At 44.3% G+C, this 17,856-nt stretch overlaps 1 protein-coding gene and 1 long non-coding RNA gene across 4 annotated transcripts; one reads left to right on the top strand and one right to left on the bottom strand.

Moving 5' to 3' along the window:
• Window positions 1-1,377: 1,377 nt before the first annotated feature.
• On the bottom strand, window positions 1,378-7,163 carry LOC108390928 (uncharacterized). Its single transcript, XR_001851635.3, has 3 exons — window positions 6,931-7,163; window positions 4,331-4,523; window positions 1,378-2,560 (listed from the first exon to the last, which is right to left on the bottom strand). It is a non-coding gene; the product is annotated as an uncharacterized lncRNA (long non-coding RNA).
• A 22-nt stretch (window positions 7,164-7,185) lies between these two features.
• CHCT1 (CHD1 helical C-terminal domain containing 1) lies at window positions 7,186-15,642 on the top strand. 3 transcript variants are annotated; one of them, XM_073235296.1, is made up of 7 exons: window positions 7,186-7,416; window positions 7,855-8,112; window positions 9,227-9,328; window positions 9,608-9,783; window positions 10,237-10,336; window positions 12,578-12,773; window positions 15,347-15,642. In XM_073235296.1, the coding sequence occupies exons 2-7, from the start codon at window positions 8,020-8,022 to the stop codon at window positions 15,430-15,432; spliced, it is 753 nt and encodes a 250-aa protein (XP_073091397.1). In that variant the 5' UTR covers window positions 7,186-7,416; window positions 7,855-8,019; the 3' UTR covers window positions 15,433-15,642. The 3 variants fall into 3 exon arrangements, with proteins under 3 accessions (XP_073091397.1, XP_073091396.1, XP_017505750.3); XM_073235295.1 differs by having other exon boundaries at window positions 7,186-7,370; XM_017650261.3 differs by lacking the exon at window positions 7,186-7,416 and having other exon boundaries at window positions 7,704-8,112.
• Window positions 15,643-17,856: the final 2,214 nt, after the last annotated feature.

The raw sequence follows: 17,856 nt of genomic DNA on the forward strand, positions 1-17,856 counted from the left end.
CAAAGGGCTAAATCCTTAATAGGGACCAAGATTATCATATATCCTGGAAGAAGTTTCTCCTATATAAAATTCAATAACCATACCTGAAACTAATAATAGTGTTGTATCTCAATTACATTTCAATAAAAAACAAATTTGATTAATTTTAAAAAGCAATAATTATTTTGGTATGTATATCTGTTTCATGGGATTTTTTTTGTTTTCAAAAATCAACTTTATTGAAGTAAATTCTTTATAAATTATAATTATGTAATTACGATTTCCAAATTTTAGACATTAGACAGTAAGCTCCCCAAGGGCAGAGACTGGGTCTGTTTCCTTCACTTCTATATCCCCAGGGTTTAGCATAGTAGTTGGCACAGTGCCAGTGCTCAGTATGTATTTGGTAAATGAGTTCTCTACTTTGTTCAAGGTATACAAGCTAATTCTATAAACACAGTCTTGCTCTCTTTCACAGGTGAGAAACTGCTTTCCCTGAAACCAACTGGTGGAGAAATTCAAACACCCCACGTTGCCATGCCCTTTTGAGTGTTCATTCTGTTCCCTTCTTCTTCCCTAGCCCATTTTTCTTCTCTAACTCATGTGGCTCACTATCTGTAGATAAAACCAAAGATGCTGCCCTTGACATTCTCATTTCTTCTGTCTAATCTGGCTTCTCCACTTCAGTCAAGCTAGTGAGATCTGTGATCCCTTTCTTTCACACAATTTTTCCCTCTCACCATCTCCATGACTTTGCCAACGCTATTCCTTCCACAGACAGAAATGTTAATCTGTCCTTGCCAATCTGTCAAATTTGGCCTATAAATTATTTACTTTAGTAAAGCATTCAGGCCTAACATTTCTCAACCTCTATGCTCTGCTTCTCACAACCCTTTGGATTCAACCTGAAGCAGGACTTTGCATTTATGGAGATGTCACCTACTTTTAACAACCTGATGGCTTTCAATGCAGTTATGATACTTTCCATTAACTATAAACTCCTTCCAGATGGTACAAGCTTGCTTCTTTCCCTTGTATCTGTTTTCCTTTCTTATGCAACTACTCAGGGCAGAGCTCTGTACTGAGGTGCACTCCATCTCAGTATATTACTGTTGCACCAATGAGGCAGCCATGGATAATTGATCCTAGAGTGCAGGCCTGGAAATGAAGCCAGGTTTAATGCCACTCAAACAGCTTAAGGGAGAATTCCAGGTTCCCAAATGCATCTTTTTTTTGTGGACTAGCAGAACCCAGAGAAAAAGTGTTATTGTTTCTTTGCCAATGGGGATAAATGAGGATTCCTTGGACATTCTGCCAAGTGGCTTAAATATACCATATAATTATATTTCCTTAAGCAGAAAAGCTCAGAACATAAGGATATGTAGGTTCCCTGATCAAACCAGAGGCTGTGTAATTCAGATTTTTTTTTAAAACAAGGTTTTTATTTGGAAATACTTTTAGATTTACAGAAAAGTGCACGGATTGTATAGGGAGTTCCTGTATACTCCTTACTCCCACCATTGTTAACATATTCTATTAACAGGATACATTAACAAATATTAACATATATGAATATTATTAGTATTAGTATTAGTACTATTAGTATTATCTAAACTCCAGGCTTTACTTGGGTTTCCCGTTTTTCATTAACGCGCACTCTTTGCTCCAGGATCCAACTCAGAGTACCACACTGCATCAGTTGTCACATGTCCCCAGTTTTCTCTAGTTTGTGACAATTTCTTGGTCTTTCCTTGTTTCTCATGACCTTGACAATCTTGAGGAGCACTGGCCAAATCCTGTGGCATGTCTCCCAGTCCGGGCTTGTCTGATGTTTTTCTCATGATAGACTGAGGTTATGGGTTTTGTGAAAGAATACTGCAGAGATGTAGTGCCTTTCTCATCACACATCATATCTGGGGGTACGTGATACCCACAAGACATCACTGATAATGCTGACCTTCATCACAAGGGTAATGTAGTGTCTACCAGACTTCTCCACTGTAAAGTTCATACCATTCCTTTTTCCTACTTTATTCTTTGGATAGCTCAGATTTTATTGGGTATCAAAAACCATCTCCTAAGAGATCAGGGTAATCTGACACTATAAGGGCCTTAGATGTTATGAATTTACCCAGAACATTCCTAATTCCAGCAGGATTTAGGAATTTTCTTTAGAGTCCAAAAAGACAAAGAATTGTCTCAAAGTCTAATCCTCTGAACTATAGAAATAGGCCAAAATGTACAATGCTCACTAGTCAAGCAATGGAACATTACATAGCTCTAAAAATTTCAACATAATTAAATGTAATCCACTGACAGCTGAAATCTTCCAGATCTTTAAATTCTAGAGAAAATGTATCCAGATCTCCAATCTATAGACCATGGAAGTCCGAACTGCTTCTCAAGGTTTCTCCAAATTCCCAGTAACTTTTGTCACCATGGTGTTTCCTTTTGATTGAATCTCTTGCCTCTGCCACATATTTTCTTCTGTACCTTACTTACCTTGTTGCTGTCCCTTTCTCTCTCACTGGCAGCCTGGACTCAAAATAGGAAAGCTCAATTTCTTTCTTCATTCAACTCACTGCAAGACAAACATAAATTCAAAACTGTTGAGTAGAGTAGACATGATGGGGTTATAATAAAGAGGTGCATCCCATACCTCAAAGCAAACTAATATAATCCATATTTATCCTTTCAGCCACCCTTTCCTAGGGATGTCTTACTGGAAGTATAGGCTCCATCCTACCCAAACTCCAACTCACCTCCATGGTGACCCAGCCCTGCATCATCTATTTTGCTGGTTTCTGTCTCTGCAGTGCCCCCCCAACCTTCCTTCTGACATCCTTTTTTAGATCAAAAACAAAAACAAAGGCCAAATTCCTCTTGTTTTCTCTTTCAAAGTAGCTTTGCTATCTCTTTTTGTGATAAGATTCCTGCCTTGCCCTCAGATCTCATCATCTGCCCCAGCAGCTTATGAAGTCATTTCCTTTCCTAAAAGTAATTAGTAAAAGTAGTAAAAGTAACTGGTACTAGCTGTTAGGATCATAACATTCTCTCCACCCATTAATTTATTCAATTCAACATGTATTGAGCCCCTATAACCAAGATTTGGAGGATAGAAGACTAACTTAAGCAGGATTCTGCCCTAGAGGAGCTCATGGTCTCTAGTACAAGAGAACACTGGTCAAACACTATGTAGCAGGCACACTGATGAGCCCTTTCACCTGAACAGTCTTTAAAATTTTTATTTTATTTTTTTATTGACTAAGTTGTACAACATAATGATTTGATATATGTCTATTTTGAGAAATGATTACCACAATAAGTTTAGTTAATGTCCATTACCTCACATAGTGAATTATCTTGATTTAATCCTCAAAGAAACTCTGTGAGGTAGGTTTTGTTACTTCCTTGTTATCACTGAGGAAATTATGGCTTAGAGACAATGGTGTGCTCATAAATGCTGAACAAACAGTTTGGTGGGGAGAAGATCCTGATTTGTAGTGGGTTTGATTTCTGTTATGTAAATACTCCCACTGCAGCCAATATCCAGCTACCAGCAGGACGTTGCTGAATGTGGAGCTGGGAAGAAATGCCCAGTGGCACAGCATCACGTAGTGTTTCCACCATAAAGAGACAATAGGCATGAATAACCTCAAGAGCAAAGATAATTGTAAAAGGTAGAAAAATAATCAGGAAGTGTTGAGTTTTGAGTATTATTATTTTTTCCAATTTAACTTTTTAATTATGTTGATATTTTATTTTTACTTAACTTTTTATTGTAGTAAAATATGCGTAACATAAAATTTACCACTTTAACCATTTTTACGTGTACAATTCAGTGGCATCACCACTATCTACTTCCAGAACTTTTTCATCATCCCAAACAGAAATTCTATAACTATTCTTCCTTCCTCCCAGACACTAGTAACTTCTATCTTTGGTCTCTGTAAATTTTCCTATGCTAGATATTTAATATGAGTGGAGTAATGCAATACTTGTTCTTTTGTACCTGACTTATTTCATTATGGCTGAATAAAATTCTATTGGATGTATACACCACATTTTGTTTATCCATTCCTACATTGATGGACATTTGGGCTGTTTTCACCTTTTGGCTATTGGGAATAATGCTGCTATGAACATTAGTACACAAGTAGCTGTTTGAGTCCCTGCTTGCAGTATCATTTAATAATGTCTGTGTTCAACAAATAGCTGGCAAAAGTCCTGAAAATGTAATAATAATCAGTTCTAGTGAGCCTGTTGTTAGAGCTGGCTCTACTACAACACTGGAAAGTCTAAAATTTACCCAACTGGACTCAAACAAGGGCCAGTGTGGAATTCAACTTACCATACCAGCATCTTCCAAGTTTGCCTGATGATAAGAATTGCCTGGGACATCTATCAAAATGCTGATTCCATGCCCTCATGGGAGATTCTGATTCTGCATGTCTGAGGTGAGATGATTTTTCTGTCTGCAAAACCTGGTATTAGTCGCCAGCACCACCAAATCTAGGCATGAAGGCAAGGACAAATAGGGTGCCCTGGAAGAAAGGAGGCAAGAGTAAGACCTTTGAGGGGAATATGTTACAAATTTGGAGGTGACATTTTTTTCTCTCCAAAATCCTTCCTAGCTTCAATATTCATTGCCAGTACAATCCTCTCCTGCTCATCAGCCTGAATCCCATCTGAGGAAAGAACACCTTTCAGAGACAGATGAGTGGAAATCATTAGGCCCAGCAATTTGACAGGAACACAGAAGCTTGCATATATTTAACTGTTTTGAAACATGCTCTGAAGTTCTGAGGATGCCATTCTGCAGTGTTATTTTGATAGCCTGACAAGTTATTTTTAGAGTACATGAGGCCCAAATTAAAACATTGCTAAAAAAAAAAAGTGAAATTAAACCAAGCCTCCATTAAATAGAAAACTACAGTAAATATCAGATAGGAGTGAAGAAAAAATACCAAACATTTTTGAGAACTATTTTAAGAGGAGAAGAGCTGAAGAGATGCTCCGGCACGTAGAAATGGGCCTGGGTCCTGCCAGATAGGGAAGAGAAAGGCCTCCCACCTGCAGGCCCTGTCCTGACAGCTCTTATCCTTTATTAGGAGAATGCGTCCTTTCCGCTGGGTGAGGGCTGGATGTAGGCTGTTGGCAAGGGATGCAGTCCTTCAGAAGTACTGGGCATTGTCAAGGATCTCATTGGTCTTCTGCTTAGTCCCTGGTTTCTTGGGTTGGGTCTGGGATATGGTTAGTTAGTCCTAATACTCCCAGGCCTTCTTCCTCCACTTGTTTCTCTCCAGACTCGTTAGTCTTCCTGGCATTTCTCACACTATTTCCATTTGAGGCTTCCATGAAATCAGATATAAAAACCCATCTGAGAAGCCACTGTTGGGAAGGTTCACACCCTTATCAGTTCCTAACTTCTTTGAGGCCACAGATGTTTCAATTATCTGATGAAGACTATGGTCCTCAAATGCAATTTGCTAGTTAAGAATTTTAAAGGGGTTGTTGATTCCCTCAAGCCCGTCCCGTGTTAAGAGATTCTGCCTTTCACAGTAATTCAAGCTCTAGTGGCCTTGGAGTGGCTTTATCCACTGAAGTCAGGGCACACAACAAGAATTTTGTGAGCTCTACCATGTGCACTGGGGATAAGACTGAGACATGATGAGAAGGAAACTGGCTGGTCCCATCAAGGAACATGCCAGCCTGCATAAAGTGGAGGGTGGTCAAATTAACACCCCCACCATCTCCACCCCCACCCCACCTGCCTGAAGTACATGGTACATAGGGTTTTCAAATTTAACATTGGAGGAATAACTGTTGAATGAGTTGACTTGCCCTGTAGAGTCATTTTACACTGACTAATTGAATTCTGAAGGATGTTTCCTAAAGGCAATGGATTTTTGTTTTGTCTTAGTTAATGGTTGAATATGGAGCCATTAATTCCTGGCTGCTGACAGGTTCAACTGTCTCTTCAGGTTACTCCCTAAGGTTGGTAAGAAACTGTTATGGGAATAGGGCAGGCAACCAGAGTCTAGGACTTGCTGAAGGCTCTGGGAAGGAAAAGAAGGGGTGAAGCGGGGTGAAGGAATGGGCAGGGACGGATAAACCTTGAGGTTCTGACGCTTTTTTCCCCCTTCTGAATTGTAGGTATTATTTGGGGCAGGAGAGTATATTTGAATTGAATATATATATTCAATTCCTTGTTTTTTTTTACTGTTTTTTTCCAGTCTTGGTCCATATTCTTGTTCACTTATGTAATGAGTTACAATGTAATACTTTTATGCTGTTTTTAAACTTAGCGTTGTATGTTTTTAATTCCTTACAAGTAACTTTTAAAAACATAGCTGCCCTTTCTGACTGTAAATGTAAAACATATTTTTTTAAAACGGCAGACAATATGCAAAGAAAGTGAAAAGTCGCCCTTGAAATTTTGAAAGGTATCCTTAAAGACTTTTTTCTGTGTAAATATAAATACATACTTAGAAAAATAGATAATACCATACAGTTTTCCATATAGAGTAGTAATTTTAAGTTTAAAATTTTAATTAGTATTATATAGAGTAGTATTCTAATAATTCCTATTTTAGTAGTAGAGTGTTTTTAAACATTAATTTTAACTTTAGTATTTCACAGCATAGTACTTTTAAGTATGGGTGTACCACAGTTTAATTACCTTATCCTATTGATGACGCTTCAGTTTTTTCCAAATTGTCACCATTGTAACAGTCCTGCTACATCCATCTTCTTTCCTTAGCACAAATTCCCAGAGGTATAATTTGTGTGTCAAAGGGAATGCATAGTTAACATTTTGCATTACCTTGTTTACCAATTCCCATTCCCAGCAGAAGAGTATAAGAGAGCTCCTTCTCCTCACTCTTGCCAATTTAATTATCCTTCTTAACGGTAGCAAAATAATCCTGAATTAATGCTCAGAGAACAGACCTTTCCGTTTGGAGGCAGAGCCACAACCGTCCTGCCGCGCCCCGACCCTGCGCCTGCGAAGGCCGGGTAGGAAGACGGCCAACCTGGGTGGGAAACACGGGACGCCGGGCCCACAGCACACGGAGGCGAGGACCGCGGCGCTCCGGGCGGCAGGCGCGAGCGCGGGGAGCGGACGCGGGCCGCCCGCCCAGCGCCGTCGCCGGCCGCGCGCGCTGAAGGACGCGAGGGGCAGCCAGGGCCGCGCTGGGGGCCTGGCGGCGGCTGGGACCCGCCCCCGCGCCTCAGCGGACGCGGAGGCCCCGCGCGCCTCAGCGGCGCCCCCGGTCTCCAGGACCGCAGTTCGGCCCAAACTTCCTCACCCCCCCTAGTGGCCGCCGGCCTGGGACACCGTGCGGGCCTCTGCATCTCGGCTCCTCTTCTAAGGAATGGGATCGCTACCGGTACCTACCTCAGGGAAGACTGTTGCGAGGGTTGACATAATACACGGTGGCTAGTATTTTTGTACCCTTCCACTCCCCAAAAATACCTCCAATACCGTCATCCAACACCCACCACAACTGGCTTATTAACTTCCTGGAGGCCACAGGGGGGTAGAAGAGCTCTATCTCGGGAGATTTACTGTATTCCATTTTCTCAATGCACCCTCTAGCCCTTAGTCCCAAATCCCGAGAGGAAAGTTACAAACCCCGGTCCGCCGTCTCGGGAAGCGCACGATGTAACGGGGGGGGGGGGGGGGGGGGGGGGGGGCGGGGGGAGGCCTGAATGGTACTCACGCGAGAAAATTACCTCACAAGCCGTACCAGGGTTCAAAATCAACAGCAACTGACAGTTCTCTTGGGAGAAGGGGTACAGCCCATCCCGACCGGCCGTGGGCTCTGACAAAGTCCCAGCTCTGCCTCACACATCTTCACGCCCCCCGTCCAGCTCACAGTTGGCAGGCAACGGCCCGGCGACCACCCTAGGAACGGGTGGGTCGGGAAGGGCTCTGTGTGACAGCTGCCACGGTTTCCCTCCGCGTTCTGGAGCCAACCCGGCCGGTCCCTGGGTCACCTGGGTCACAGAAGCAGCAGGTCAGCAGCCTGAGGGGACATGAGGAGTGCCACTCTGGAGCCCACCAGTGCACCTACTGAGATGGAGGCCTCAGATGGGCGAGAGGGTGAAGGGGACGAGCCTCTAGAGAAGGTGAGGGGGCTGGGGATGTGAGGGAGGGGAAAAAGGAGAGTCTCTGAGGGCCGGTTTTGGAAAGCAGAGAATAGGAAAGTCAAGGAAGAAGAGAAGGAAAACAATGATGAGGTACGTGAGTTAGCAAGAGACTAAAGGAACAAGAGAAGATGAATTCATTCAGATATTTATCAAGGACATGTATTCCTGGACGTGACTGTTGGTTGGTTATGAAGAGACAAGGGCCCGTGTGTGTGTGTGTGCGTGCATGGTTGTGTGGTGTGGTGGTGTGTTAAAGGAGGTGATCACCTAGAGTCCCCTCTCTCGGGGGCCTAGAGAAGCCTGTATCCCATACCCTCTCTATCTACCCCCATCTTTTTTCTTGGTCTCTGCCTTCAGGGTGGTCTGGGCTTGGATCTTTCTTGTTCCCCTGAACACAAGCAGGAATTAATGCCCATTTTTCTGAAAGTCTTTTAAAAGGTCAGGTGCAAACCCAGCCATGTCAATCTAACCCTGCACTCTGACTTCAAGTATTATTTCGGTCACTCCATCTTCATTAATTTTCAGCCTTTTTTGCTCCACTTTTCCCCAGAAATTTCCTTCTCGTGATTACCATCACCATCACATGTTTTTCTGAGTACCCAGTAGGTAGCATGACACGATGCTAAAGGTTAGGGATACAAAGAGGTGGGCCTGGGAAGTGGATACTCAATAAATGTTTGCTTGGTGGATGAGTTAATGAATCCCTGCTCATTCTCCCAAGGAGTTACTTAAATCTCTTGCTGCCTCAGTGTTCTCATCTATAAAAAGGGATAATGATATCTAACCTCACAGAATTTATGGTAGAATAAAACGAATGTTTACCAAGTGCATTGCAAAATTTGTTAGTATACTATGCTATAATTATTATCAAAGAAATTGGGGGGAACATTCTAGAATTTCTCAGCCGGGATTCTCAAAAATGGGTTTCTTTGCCCAGAGTTCACTCACCTCAGGGCTGGGTCAAGGAATACGTCATAGGGAAAATGGAGAAGGACTTTGACTGGCATTTGGACCAGTGGTTGCCCAGCACTGCTGCCCTTCAGGAGCAGCAGCCTAAGCCCCCCAGCCAACCGCTGCCCCTGCCTCCCCACAGGTGGCAGCTGTACCCTACTTAGAGGAGAGCTTCAGCACCATCCCTGCTAGAGTCTCCCTGGTGTGCCATGCCATGGGCCTCAGCCAGGATGCCTTCAAAATTGTGAGTAACAGGCCAGCTCAGGACCCAGGTCCCTGCTCCACACAGGTCAGGAGACCTGGGTCAGCAATTGGTGGACCTCAGCCCATAGCTCACCACCCCACTTGCCACACTCTCAGGAAGGAAGTGTGTAAGAGGTTGACTAGAACCTCCTCATCTAACATGTGTGCCCCTTCCTAGGCCACAAGGGCTGCAGCTGAGCCAACCTGCTGGTTCCTTGGGGCTGTCCATCTGCCTCTTCTTTTCTCCAATGGCCTCTCACTTCACCTGTTACCTCCTCAGTGTAAAGAATATCTGAGGCCACTGAAGAAGTTCCTGCGAAAGTTGCACCTGCCCAAGGACGTTCCCAAGAAGAAGCAGCTAAAGTACATGAAGCAGAGCCTGGTGGTCCTAGGGGATCACATCAGTGCCTTTCTGCAGCACTACTGCCAAGCCTGGGAAATCAAGCACTGGAGGAAGTAGGGCAGCCTCCTGGCCCTTCCCATCACATCCACTCCTGGGCCCCTCCCTCTAGATTTGAGGCCACACCTCAGTCAAGATCTGCTAGTCCTTCATCTTTCTGTGAAAGAGTCAGGATCCTGAAGTGAGCATGGTAAAGAGGGGTGGAGAGAACAGGATCCTCTAGTCACTCCAGCAATGATGCACTGTGGCTGTCCACACAGTGCAAAGAGCTCTCCTGACCCTGAGGAGAATAACCTCTGATTGAACAACTACCAGGTGGTGGGGGTGCTCATCACCAGGACAGGATGTTCCAGGCCTGGCAAACTCCATTTCTTTATGCCTCCAACAAAACACAAAGAAGGCAGCAGTGCATGGTCCATTCTTCCTGGGTGGGTGCCCGCCACAGGACAAATGCTGGAGGGAGAGGGGTTGTGCTCTGCCTTCCTCAGCTGTGGGTTTCTCCCCTGCAGGATGCTCTGGCGATTTGTCTCCCTCTTTTCAGAACTGGAGGCAAAGCAGCTCCGCAGGCTCTACAAGCACACCAAGAGCAACCAGCTGGCCAAGTTTCTGGTAAGGCTCTTGGGAGAGCCCCTTCCGGGCCCAGCTTGGGGCTGGCTGGTGTGTTCCTGGATTTGGGGGTGGGGGAGCACCTGGAGCTGAAGGGCCCTCTGATATAACCAGTGCCCCTCCTCCTTCCCATGGCTCGCTGCCTGAGGAAGACCCCTCTGCCCCTACCTCTCCCTACAGAAGCTCAGCTTCAGGTTCTCAATATTTATTCACCCTCCATACACACCCCCTGATGTTAGCAGGGGCAGGGACATCCCTGGGGAGCCATGGGTGGGGACAGTTGAGGCCAGGCAGAAGGGCACAGCCAGCATGGAGGAAGGCTCCAAACACTGTGGACAGAGCCTGGCCTGGCTTTGTTCCAAAACAGTGATTCTCAAAAGCTTTGGCATCAGGTCATTTCTAACTTCTTAAAAATCTCTGGGAAGCCCCAAAAGCATTTGTTTATATAGGTTATATCTATTGATAGTTGCCCTATTAGAAATTAAAGCTAAAGAAAAATATTCACAATATGTATTTATTAATCCATTTAAAAATAAAAACAAGAAGTCCATTGCATTTTAACATAAACATATTTTTATGAGAAATAGTATTTTCCAAAACAAAAAAGTTATTGAGAATAGCAGCATTGTTTTACATAATTTTTGCAAATTGCTTCAGTGTCTGGCTTAATTGAAGACAGCTGGACTCTTGAACCTGCATCTGCAGCCCGTCCCTTAGGATATATTGATTTGGTTGAAGTATATGAAGAAAACCCAGACTCATACAGATAGATTATGTTAGAAAAATAGGAGTATTTTATTAGCGTTTTCAGATAATAGCAGATTTTTTTTTTGGATATCACACCAAAATTCAGTAAGCGGCCGTTACTTACTTGCAATATGGAATCTGAAATTACATTAATGAACGTTTTCAATAGGCTTTTATAAAAACAGTGTTAGGTTTATAGAAAAACTGAGTGGAAAATACAGAGTTCCCATATGCCAACCCCTCCTGTTTCCCTTATTACTAACTTCTTGTAGTAGGTAATTTGTTACCATTGATGAGCCAATATTGATACATTATTAACTGAATAATGTCTGTAGTTCATATTAGGGTACACTCTCTGTGTTGTACATTCCATATGCTTTGACGAATGTACAATGACATATACCCACCATTGTAGAACCACACATTGACGAATGTACAATGACATATACCCACCATTGTAGTACCACACAGAATAGTTTTGCTGCCCTAAAAACTCTGGGCTCCAACTATTCATGCCTCCCTCCTTCCCTCCAAGGCCCCTGGCAACCACCAACCATTCTACTGTCTCCATAGTTTGTCTTTTCCAGAATGTCATGTAGTTGAAATCATACGGTATGTAGCCTTTTCATTCATATGAACTTTTCACATTATGTTACATTTGAATCCATTGGTTTCTCTCTTGTACCTTCAGTGGATCCCAATTTTCAGGGGGGTCTGCAAAGTCAAAAACTATTTCAGGGACCCCCAGAGGTTGACAGAGCATACTTCGAACTCACAAAATAATCACCATAGGTAACAATTTCTACATGCCAGGGACTTTATGTTCCCTCATGAAATCTTCAAAAGTAACCCTACGTGGTAATTAGAATTACTGTCCACAGTGTGTAAATGAAGATGCCAAATACAGAGAGGTAAAGTAATGTGACCCAGACCACATAGCAAATGGGAGGGAAGCGCTGGATTCTTACTTAACATGGCTCAGCCCTGCTCTAACCACACCACCCTGCTTCCTCCACCCTCCTCCAATCTAGCTGTGCAGCTTTAACCAGAATCTCTCCCTCTCTGGGCCTCTGTTTATTCCTCTGAACATGAATGGGTGGATCATTTCTGTGATTCTTCCTCTGAATATGAGGAACTGCCATTTTAGTGATTCCTAGATTTCACTGGCCAGGAAAATTTCAAAAGATATTTTTAGGCTCTCAATTTTAATTTTGCAAAGGACTTTAAAACAAATACCATTGTTTCACTACAAATACATAAGATACTATAACCCAAAAAAGAGATGGAGGCTGTATCAACATAAAGAACCATGAAGGGGCCATTGGCAGCCTGGCCTGGGCGTCCCTGTGGTGCTTCCTCTCCTTCACCTGTGTCTTACGCCATCCTTCTAGCGGGGCAGGAGTGAGGTGCAGTTTTCTAACAAGGGCAGGGCTGGGCCTCCGGAATGTAGCCCCCTCTCTTCTCCACACTCTCCTCAACACTGTGGCCCCATTGCAGGTGGTGTCCTGCCCCTTGGACACCTTGGAGAGCTGCTTGATGGCTGGCCAGGAGGACAATCTGCCCAAGCTCTGCGATGCTTGGGGGCTGCACGGTAACCTCAGCAGCATGAAGGCGAGGCTGTCCGAGATGCAGGCCCCCAACTGTGGGGCCTCCCTGCCGGAGGAGCCAAGAGCCCAGGGCCACGTCGGGAGAGGTAATGCCCACTGGGTGCGCGATTCCTGCAGGGGCTTTGCAGCAGCACCTGACGCGTTCCTTCCCATGTCTCTTTGTCCCTGTGTTCCTCTTTCTATTCATTTTCCTTCCTCTTCTCCACTTATTTTCAATTTTTCATGCCCCTCCCTCAGGTACGCTCATTATAGAAAGTTTGAAATGTACAGATAAGTATAAAACAGAAGAGGGGAAAAATAGAAAATCACACATCACCCAGAGGACTTGACTATTAACATTTTGGTGTGTTTCCTTCAGAGTTCTGTATACCTGCCCCCAGCCCACCATGCCGAGGCCTCATGATACACACAGTCTTGAATCCGGCATTTTTCCTTTAATATTTAAAATGAAGGCACTTTCCCATATGACTAGAAACAGAGCAGAGACCATTTCTAGCAGCCATGGGTGGGGACCAGGAGGTGTCCAAGCAGCTGTAGGAGCTCACTGAGTGCTGGCTGGGGTGCGGGCTGAGGGAGGCATTCATTCCACAGAGAGGAGGAAGTCTGGCCAGATGGCCTAGGAATGGCCTTCCCAGAGGCTTTGGCCTCTGTGATGATCGCGCTGCCTGACTCCCTGGACATAGGCTGGGGTTTTAGGGAAGAGAGACCCTTCAGTCCCAGCCAAGGCTGGAACCTAGGAAGGTGCCCCCTGTGCATGGAGTTGGTGCCACCACTCCTCACTCTTCTGGAACTGGCTTCTGGGGTCACAGTTCACTGTTCTTGCTTAGCTACTGGGGGAGAAAATGAAGGTAAACCAGGTAGCCTAAGACCTCAAAGCACGGTCCTAACTTGGACCCAGGTGTTTCTGTGAAGGTTGGGCAGCTGGGGCTCATGCAGGCCAGCAGCCTGTGGGGCCTCGTCTACCAGTCGCAGCTGGGCCAAACAGGAGAGCACGAGTAGGAACAGATCAGGTGCAGAGGGGACAGGTTAGGCAGCTCCTGGGGCCCAGAGCGCTGTCCCGGCTCTGTGAGGGCCCATGGCCTGGTTGCCTACACTTTAAATTGAGGAAGTAAAACATACAACGGAATGAAGGCCAGCCCATCAAGATGATCTAGGCCAAGCAGTCCATAATCAGATGAGGAAAGTGAGCTGTGGGCTTTTGGGCCAGCCACTCCCTGTACTGGGTGCTCTGTATCTCACAGTTTCACTTCCTGATGCAGCATCCCTGTGAGATGAATATTATTACTCCCCCCCCTTTTACAACTGAGCAATCTGAGACCACAGGGCAAAGGGTAGGACAGGTTGTCTGGAGGAGGTAAGTTTGGGATAGACTTAAAAGAAAGGGAACAGGCAACAGAGAGGGGAAGGAAAAGAGAGGTGGGAGGAAAAATGTGAGCAGAGGTGAGAGGCAAAGAGCAGAAAGGCTGGGCTTGGAGGTGAATGGAAGGGCAGGCTGGAGAAGAACAGGACAGGGTGTAACAGGAAAAAGCCTTGGATGGTGAGTTAAGAGGGTTGGCTCTCATGCAACTCTTAAAATAACATTTTATTACCATAAACATAAGCATATCATAGAAAATTAGATAATACAAGTAAACAAAAATAAGAAAACATAAACATCACATTGTCATCATTGTGCTAGCACTTTCCATGGTATTTATGCATGTAAATACATGTATTTTAACCAAAATGAGATCATGTTATATATATGGTTTTGATTTGAATTTGCTTTTCTCAATTATGTCAACCTCCCACGTCAACATTTTCATTTTTTCTAACTGTTGGAGTAAATACTCCATATTCAGATTTTCTGAGTAGTCAAAGATGTATTTTGCAGTGTTTTCCCAAACCATGCATTTTGTCTGGTTATGTCTTTATGTTTCTTTTATCCTAAAGAAGTCCCCCTTTTTTATACTCCGACCTGTTGAAGTGATCAGGCTATTTTTCTGCAGAATATTCCATTTGCTGTTTTTTTCCTTTTGGCATCCTTTAACCTTGTTCCTCTGTCTATAAACAGGACTTTAGATCAAAAGTCTGGATGAATTTATGTTAAGTTTTTTTCCTTTTTTCCTGGGATACACTAGAGATGAGGTTGTGTTCTTTACATGTTATATGAGAAAACACATACTATCTGGGGGACCCACCATGAATGGGCTAAGGTTAATCACAGCAAAAGTAACCTGAGTGGCATTGCTTTGGCACTATGTAAGTCAGTTCTTAAGTAAAAAGATGGCAATGGTATTTGCAAACAGTCCAGCAAAGTCCTGGGAACTGGGGCGTGAAACCTGAGAGACAAGCGGGTAAGAATCCAAGTCCGAAGCCAGAGGTCAGGAAGCGTGGGGTCTGGTCCTCACTGTGCTCCTGACTTGCCTCAGGTTTTGGATGGGCCAGTTCCTCACTCTGTGCCTGGGTGAGATCCCTCATCTGTAAACTGGGGTGATACCATCTCCCTATCCCACAGGGTTCCTGTGAGAAAGAGTAGGAGGCATAAGTAGGTTGGAAGTAAGATAAGATTTTGTTGTTCTTCCTTTCAGTCCCTACCACACCTCGCAAATGTCGTGGACTGAGATTTTCTTACTATTCGTGATGTCACCAGAACTGCTTCTGACCTTCCATTTTACAGATTCTTTGAGGACATTTCTGCAGAAAACAAGACCCAGGAGAAAGAGGATTAAGGAAGCCCCAGAAACTCCAGAGGCCTCCCAATAAGAAGACCCAGCTGGGACACAGGCCAGCTTGCCAGGCATGGGGTGGGGGGTCCCAGAGCGCTTGTCTGCGTCCCATACCTTGCACCTGGTGGGATAGGGACCAGTGAAGAGAAAGAAGAAAATTGTCTTTATCAAATGAATGCTGAGGTCTTAATTATGTTTAAATGGGGCAGCAAATACACATCCTTAAGACAGTTCTACTTGACTAATAGTCATCATTCATTCATTCTTTTTTTAAATTCATTTAAAAAATGTTTCCCAGCCACCTTCTGAGTAGCAGGTGCCCCACACATGCACAGATGAATAAAATGTGGTCACTTGTGTCAAGGACCATCATAGTCTAGTGGGGAGATGCCTGTGTAAGTGGGCATTACAAAGGATGAATGCAGGTGCGTGGAGGCGGCCCCAGGGGAAGTACCAAAGGTGGAGTGGAGTGGATTGGGCCTGGAGTCAGAGTGGTAAATCTGGCAGCCAGCCTGAACTGCACTGGATCTTGTGGATAACTTTTGGCGGGTGGGGAGAGCAGATGTCAAGCAGTGGAATGAATGAGCTGCTGTGATTTGGGTATTGGGGAAATGCTCCCGAGACTGTGAGCAAAGATGATGGAAATGAGAGGGTAGAGGCAGGGACCAAAGAAGAAACAACATCACAAGTCTTAGCTAGGATGATGATTCAGGCCAGTGGTCAAAATTTGGCAGCCTGCATGTTGAATTCAAACCCCTGATGTGTTTTGTTTGCCATACGTAGTTTAAAACATTAAAAAAAAAATCAATTGCCATTTACTACACTGATGGACAGTGACTTCAGTGGGGTATGAGGGGACTTGATAATATGGGCGAATGCAGTAACCACATGTTTTTCATGTGAAACCTTCATAAAGTGTATATCAATGATACCTTAATAAAAAAAATAAATTGCCAATATTAACTTGGTACATTTCATATTAAAAACAACAACAGATTTCTGGCTCTTAAAAATTGGCCACAATTGGACCTGCCTTCACACAGGGTAGGGCAGAGAAGCAGTTTCTTAGGTTCCACTGATACTCTCAGTTCACCAGTCCCCACCCTTTCATGTTGCCTTATATACTGGCCTTCTGCGCTCATTTATATCACTTGTTTGACCCTTTTAGCCTTTGGTATTTGCTAACCTTGGGGTATACAAAGGCAATGAAAGTGTGCATAAAAGGGGGAAGGTAAATTTGTCAGGTTATGTAAGGTAAAATTGGCACTTTTTGGTGACATGTGTGGGAGATGAGAAAGGGAGGGAGGCAGAGGGAGAAAGGAAGATGGTACATTGTTTCTAGCTGGAAAGAAAAGGTGGTTACGTCCAAGAAGGGAAGCAGGTCCAACCATTTTCCAAAAGCACTGGAAGTCAGGTCTCTGCCTGAAGCAGCAGCACGCACTGCCCAGTGCTGCCCTGGAGTGGGTAGGACGAGAACACGTTTGACCCTTTCTCCTCTCTTCCTCAGTTTGTATTCAGGACCAAATATCATCAAAGATTTAAAATGTTAAAATGAATATCAATTTAGATTTGAAGAACAAATACAGGGAAACATAAATAGGAGAAATGGGGACAGCCCCAGCCTTTCTTTATTCCTTACCCCATTCCCTCCCAGAAGTGGCAAGATGAGCGTGTCAAGCCATGGGCCTGGGGTCAGCCTTCCTTGGCGACCCCTGAGAGCCTGAGAAAGCAGGAAGAACTTGCCAGGCAAGGGCAAGCAGGCTGGAGGGGGTCCCTGGTGATTGGGGCCCTCCAACATTCTCTGTTCTTTTCTTTTCTTTATTTTTTTATCATTAATCTACGATTACATGAGGAACATTATGTTTACTAGACTCCCCCCATCACCGAGTCCCCCCCACATACCCCATTATAGTCACTGTCCATCAGCGTAATGAGATGCTGTAGAATCACTACTTGTCTTCTGTGTTGTATAGCCCTCCCTGTGCCCCCCCAACATTATACATGCTATAATGCCCCCTTTCTTCCCCCCCACCCCCTTATCCGCCCCCTTCCCACCCATCCTCCCCAGTCCCTTTCCCTTTGGCAACTGTTATCCATTCTTGGGTTCTGAGAGTCTGCTGCTGTTTTGCTCCTTCAGTTTTTTTCTTTGTTCTTATACTCCACAGATGAGTGAAATCATTTGATACTTGTCTTTTTCCGCCTGGCTTATTTCACTGAGCATAATACCCTCCAGCTCCATCCGTATTGTTGCAAATGGTAGGATTTGTTTACTTCTTATGGCTGAATAATATTCCATTCTGTATATGTACCACATCTTCTTTATCCATTCATCTATGATGGACACTTAGGTTGCTTCCATTTCTTGGCTATCGTGAATAGTGCTGCGATAAACATAGGGGTGCATCTGTCTTTTTCAAACTGGGCTGCTGCATTCTTAGGGTAAATTCCTAGGAGTGGAATT

The sequence above is a fragment of the Manis javanica genome, chromosome 4, assembly GCF_040802235.1.
Source record: "Manis javanica isolate MJ-LG chromosome 4, MJ_LKY, whole genome shotgun sequence".
NCBI lineage: Eukaryota > Metazoa > Chordata > Mammalia > Pholidota > Manidae > Manis > Manis javanica.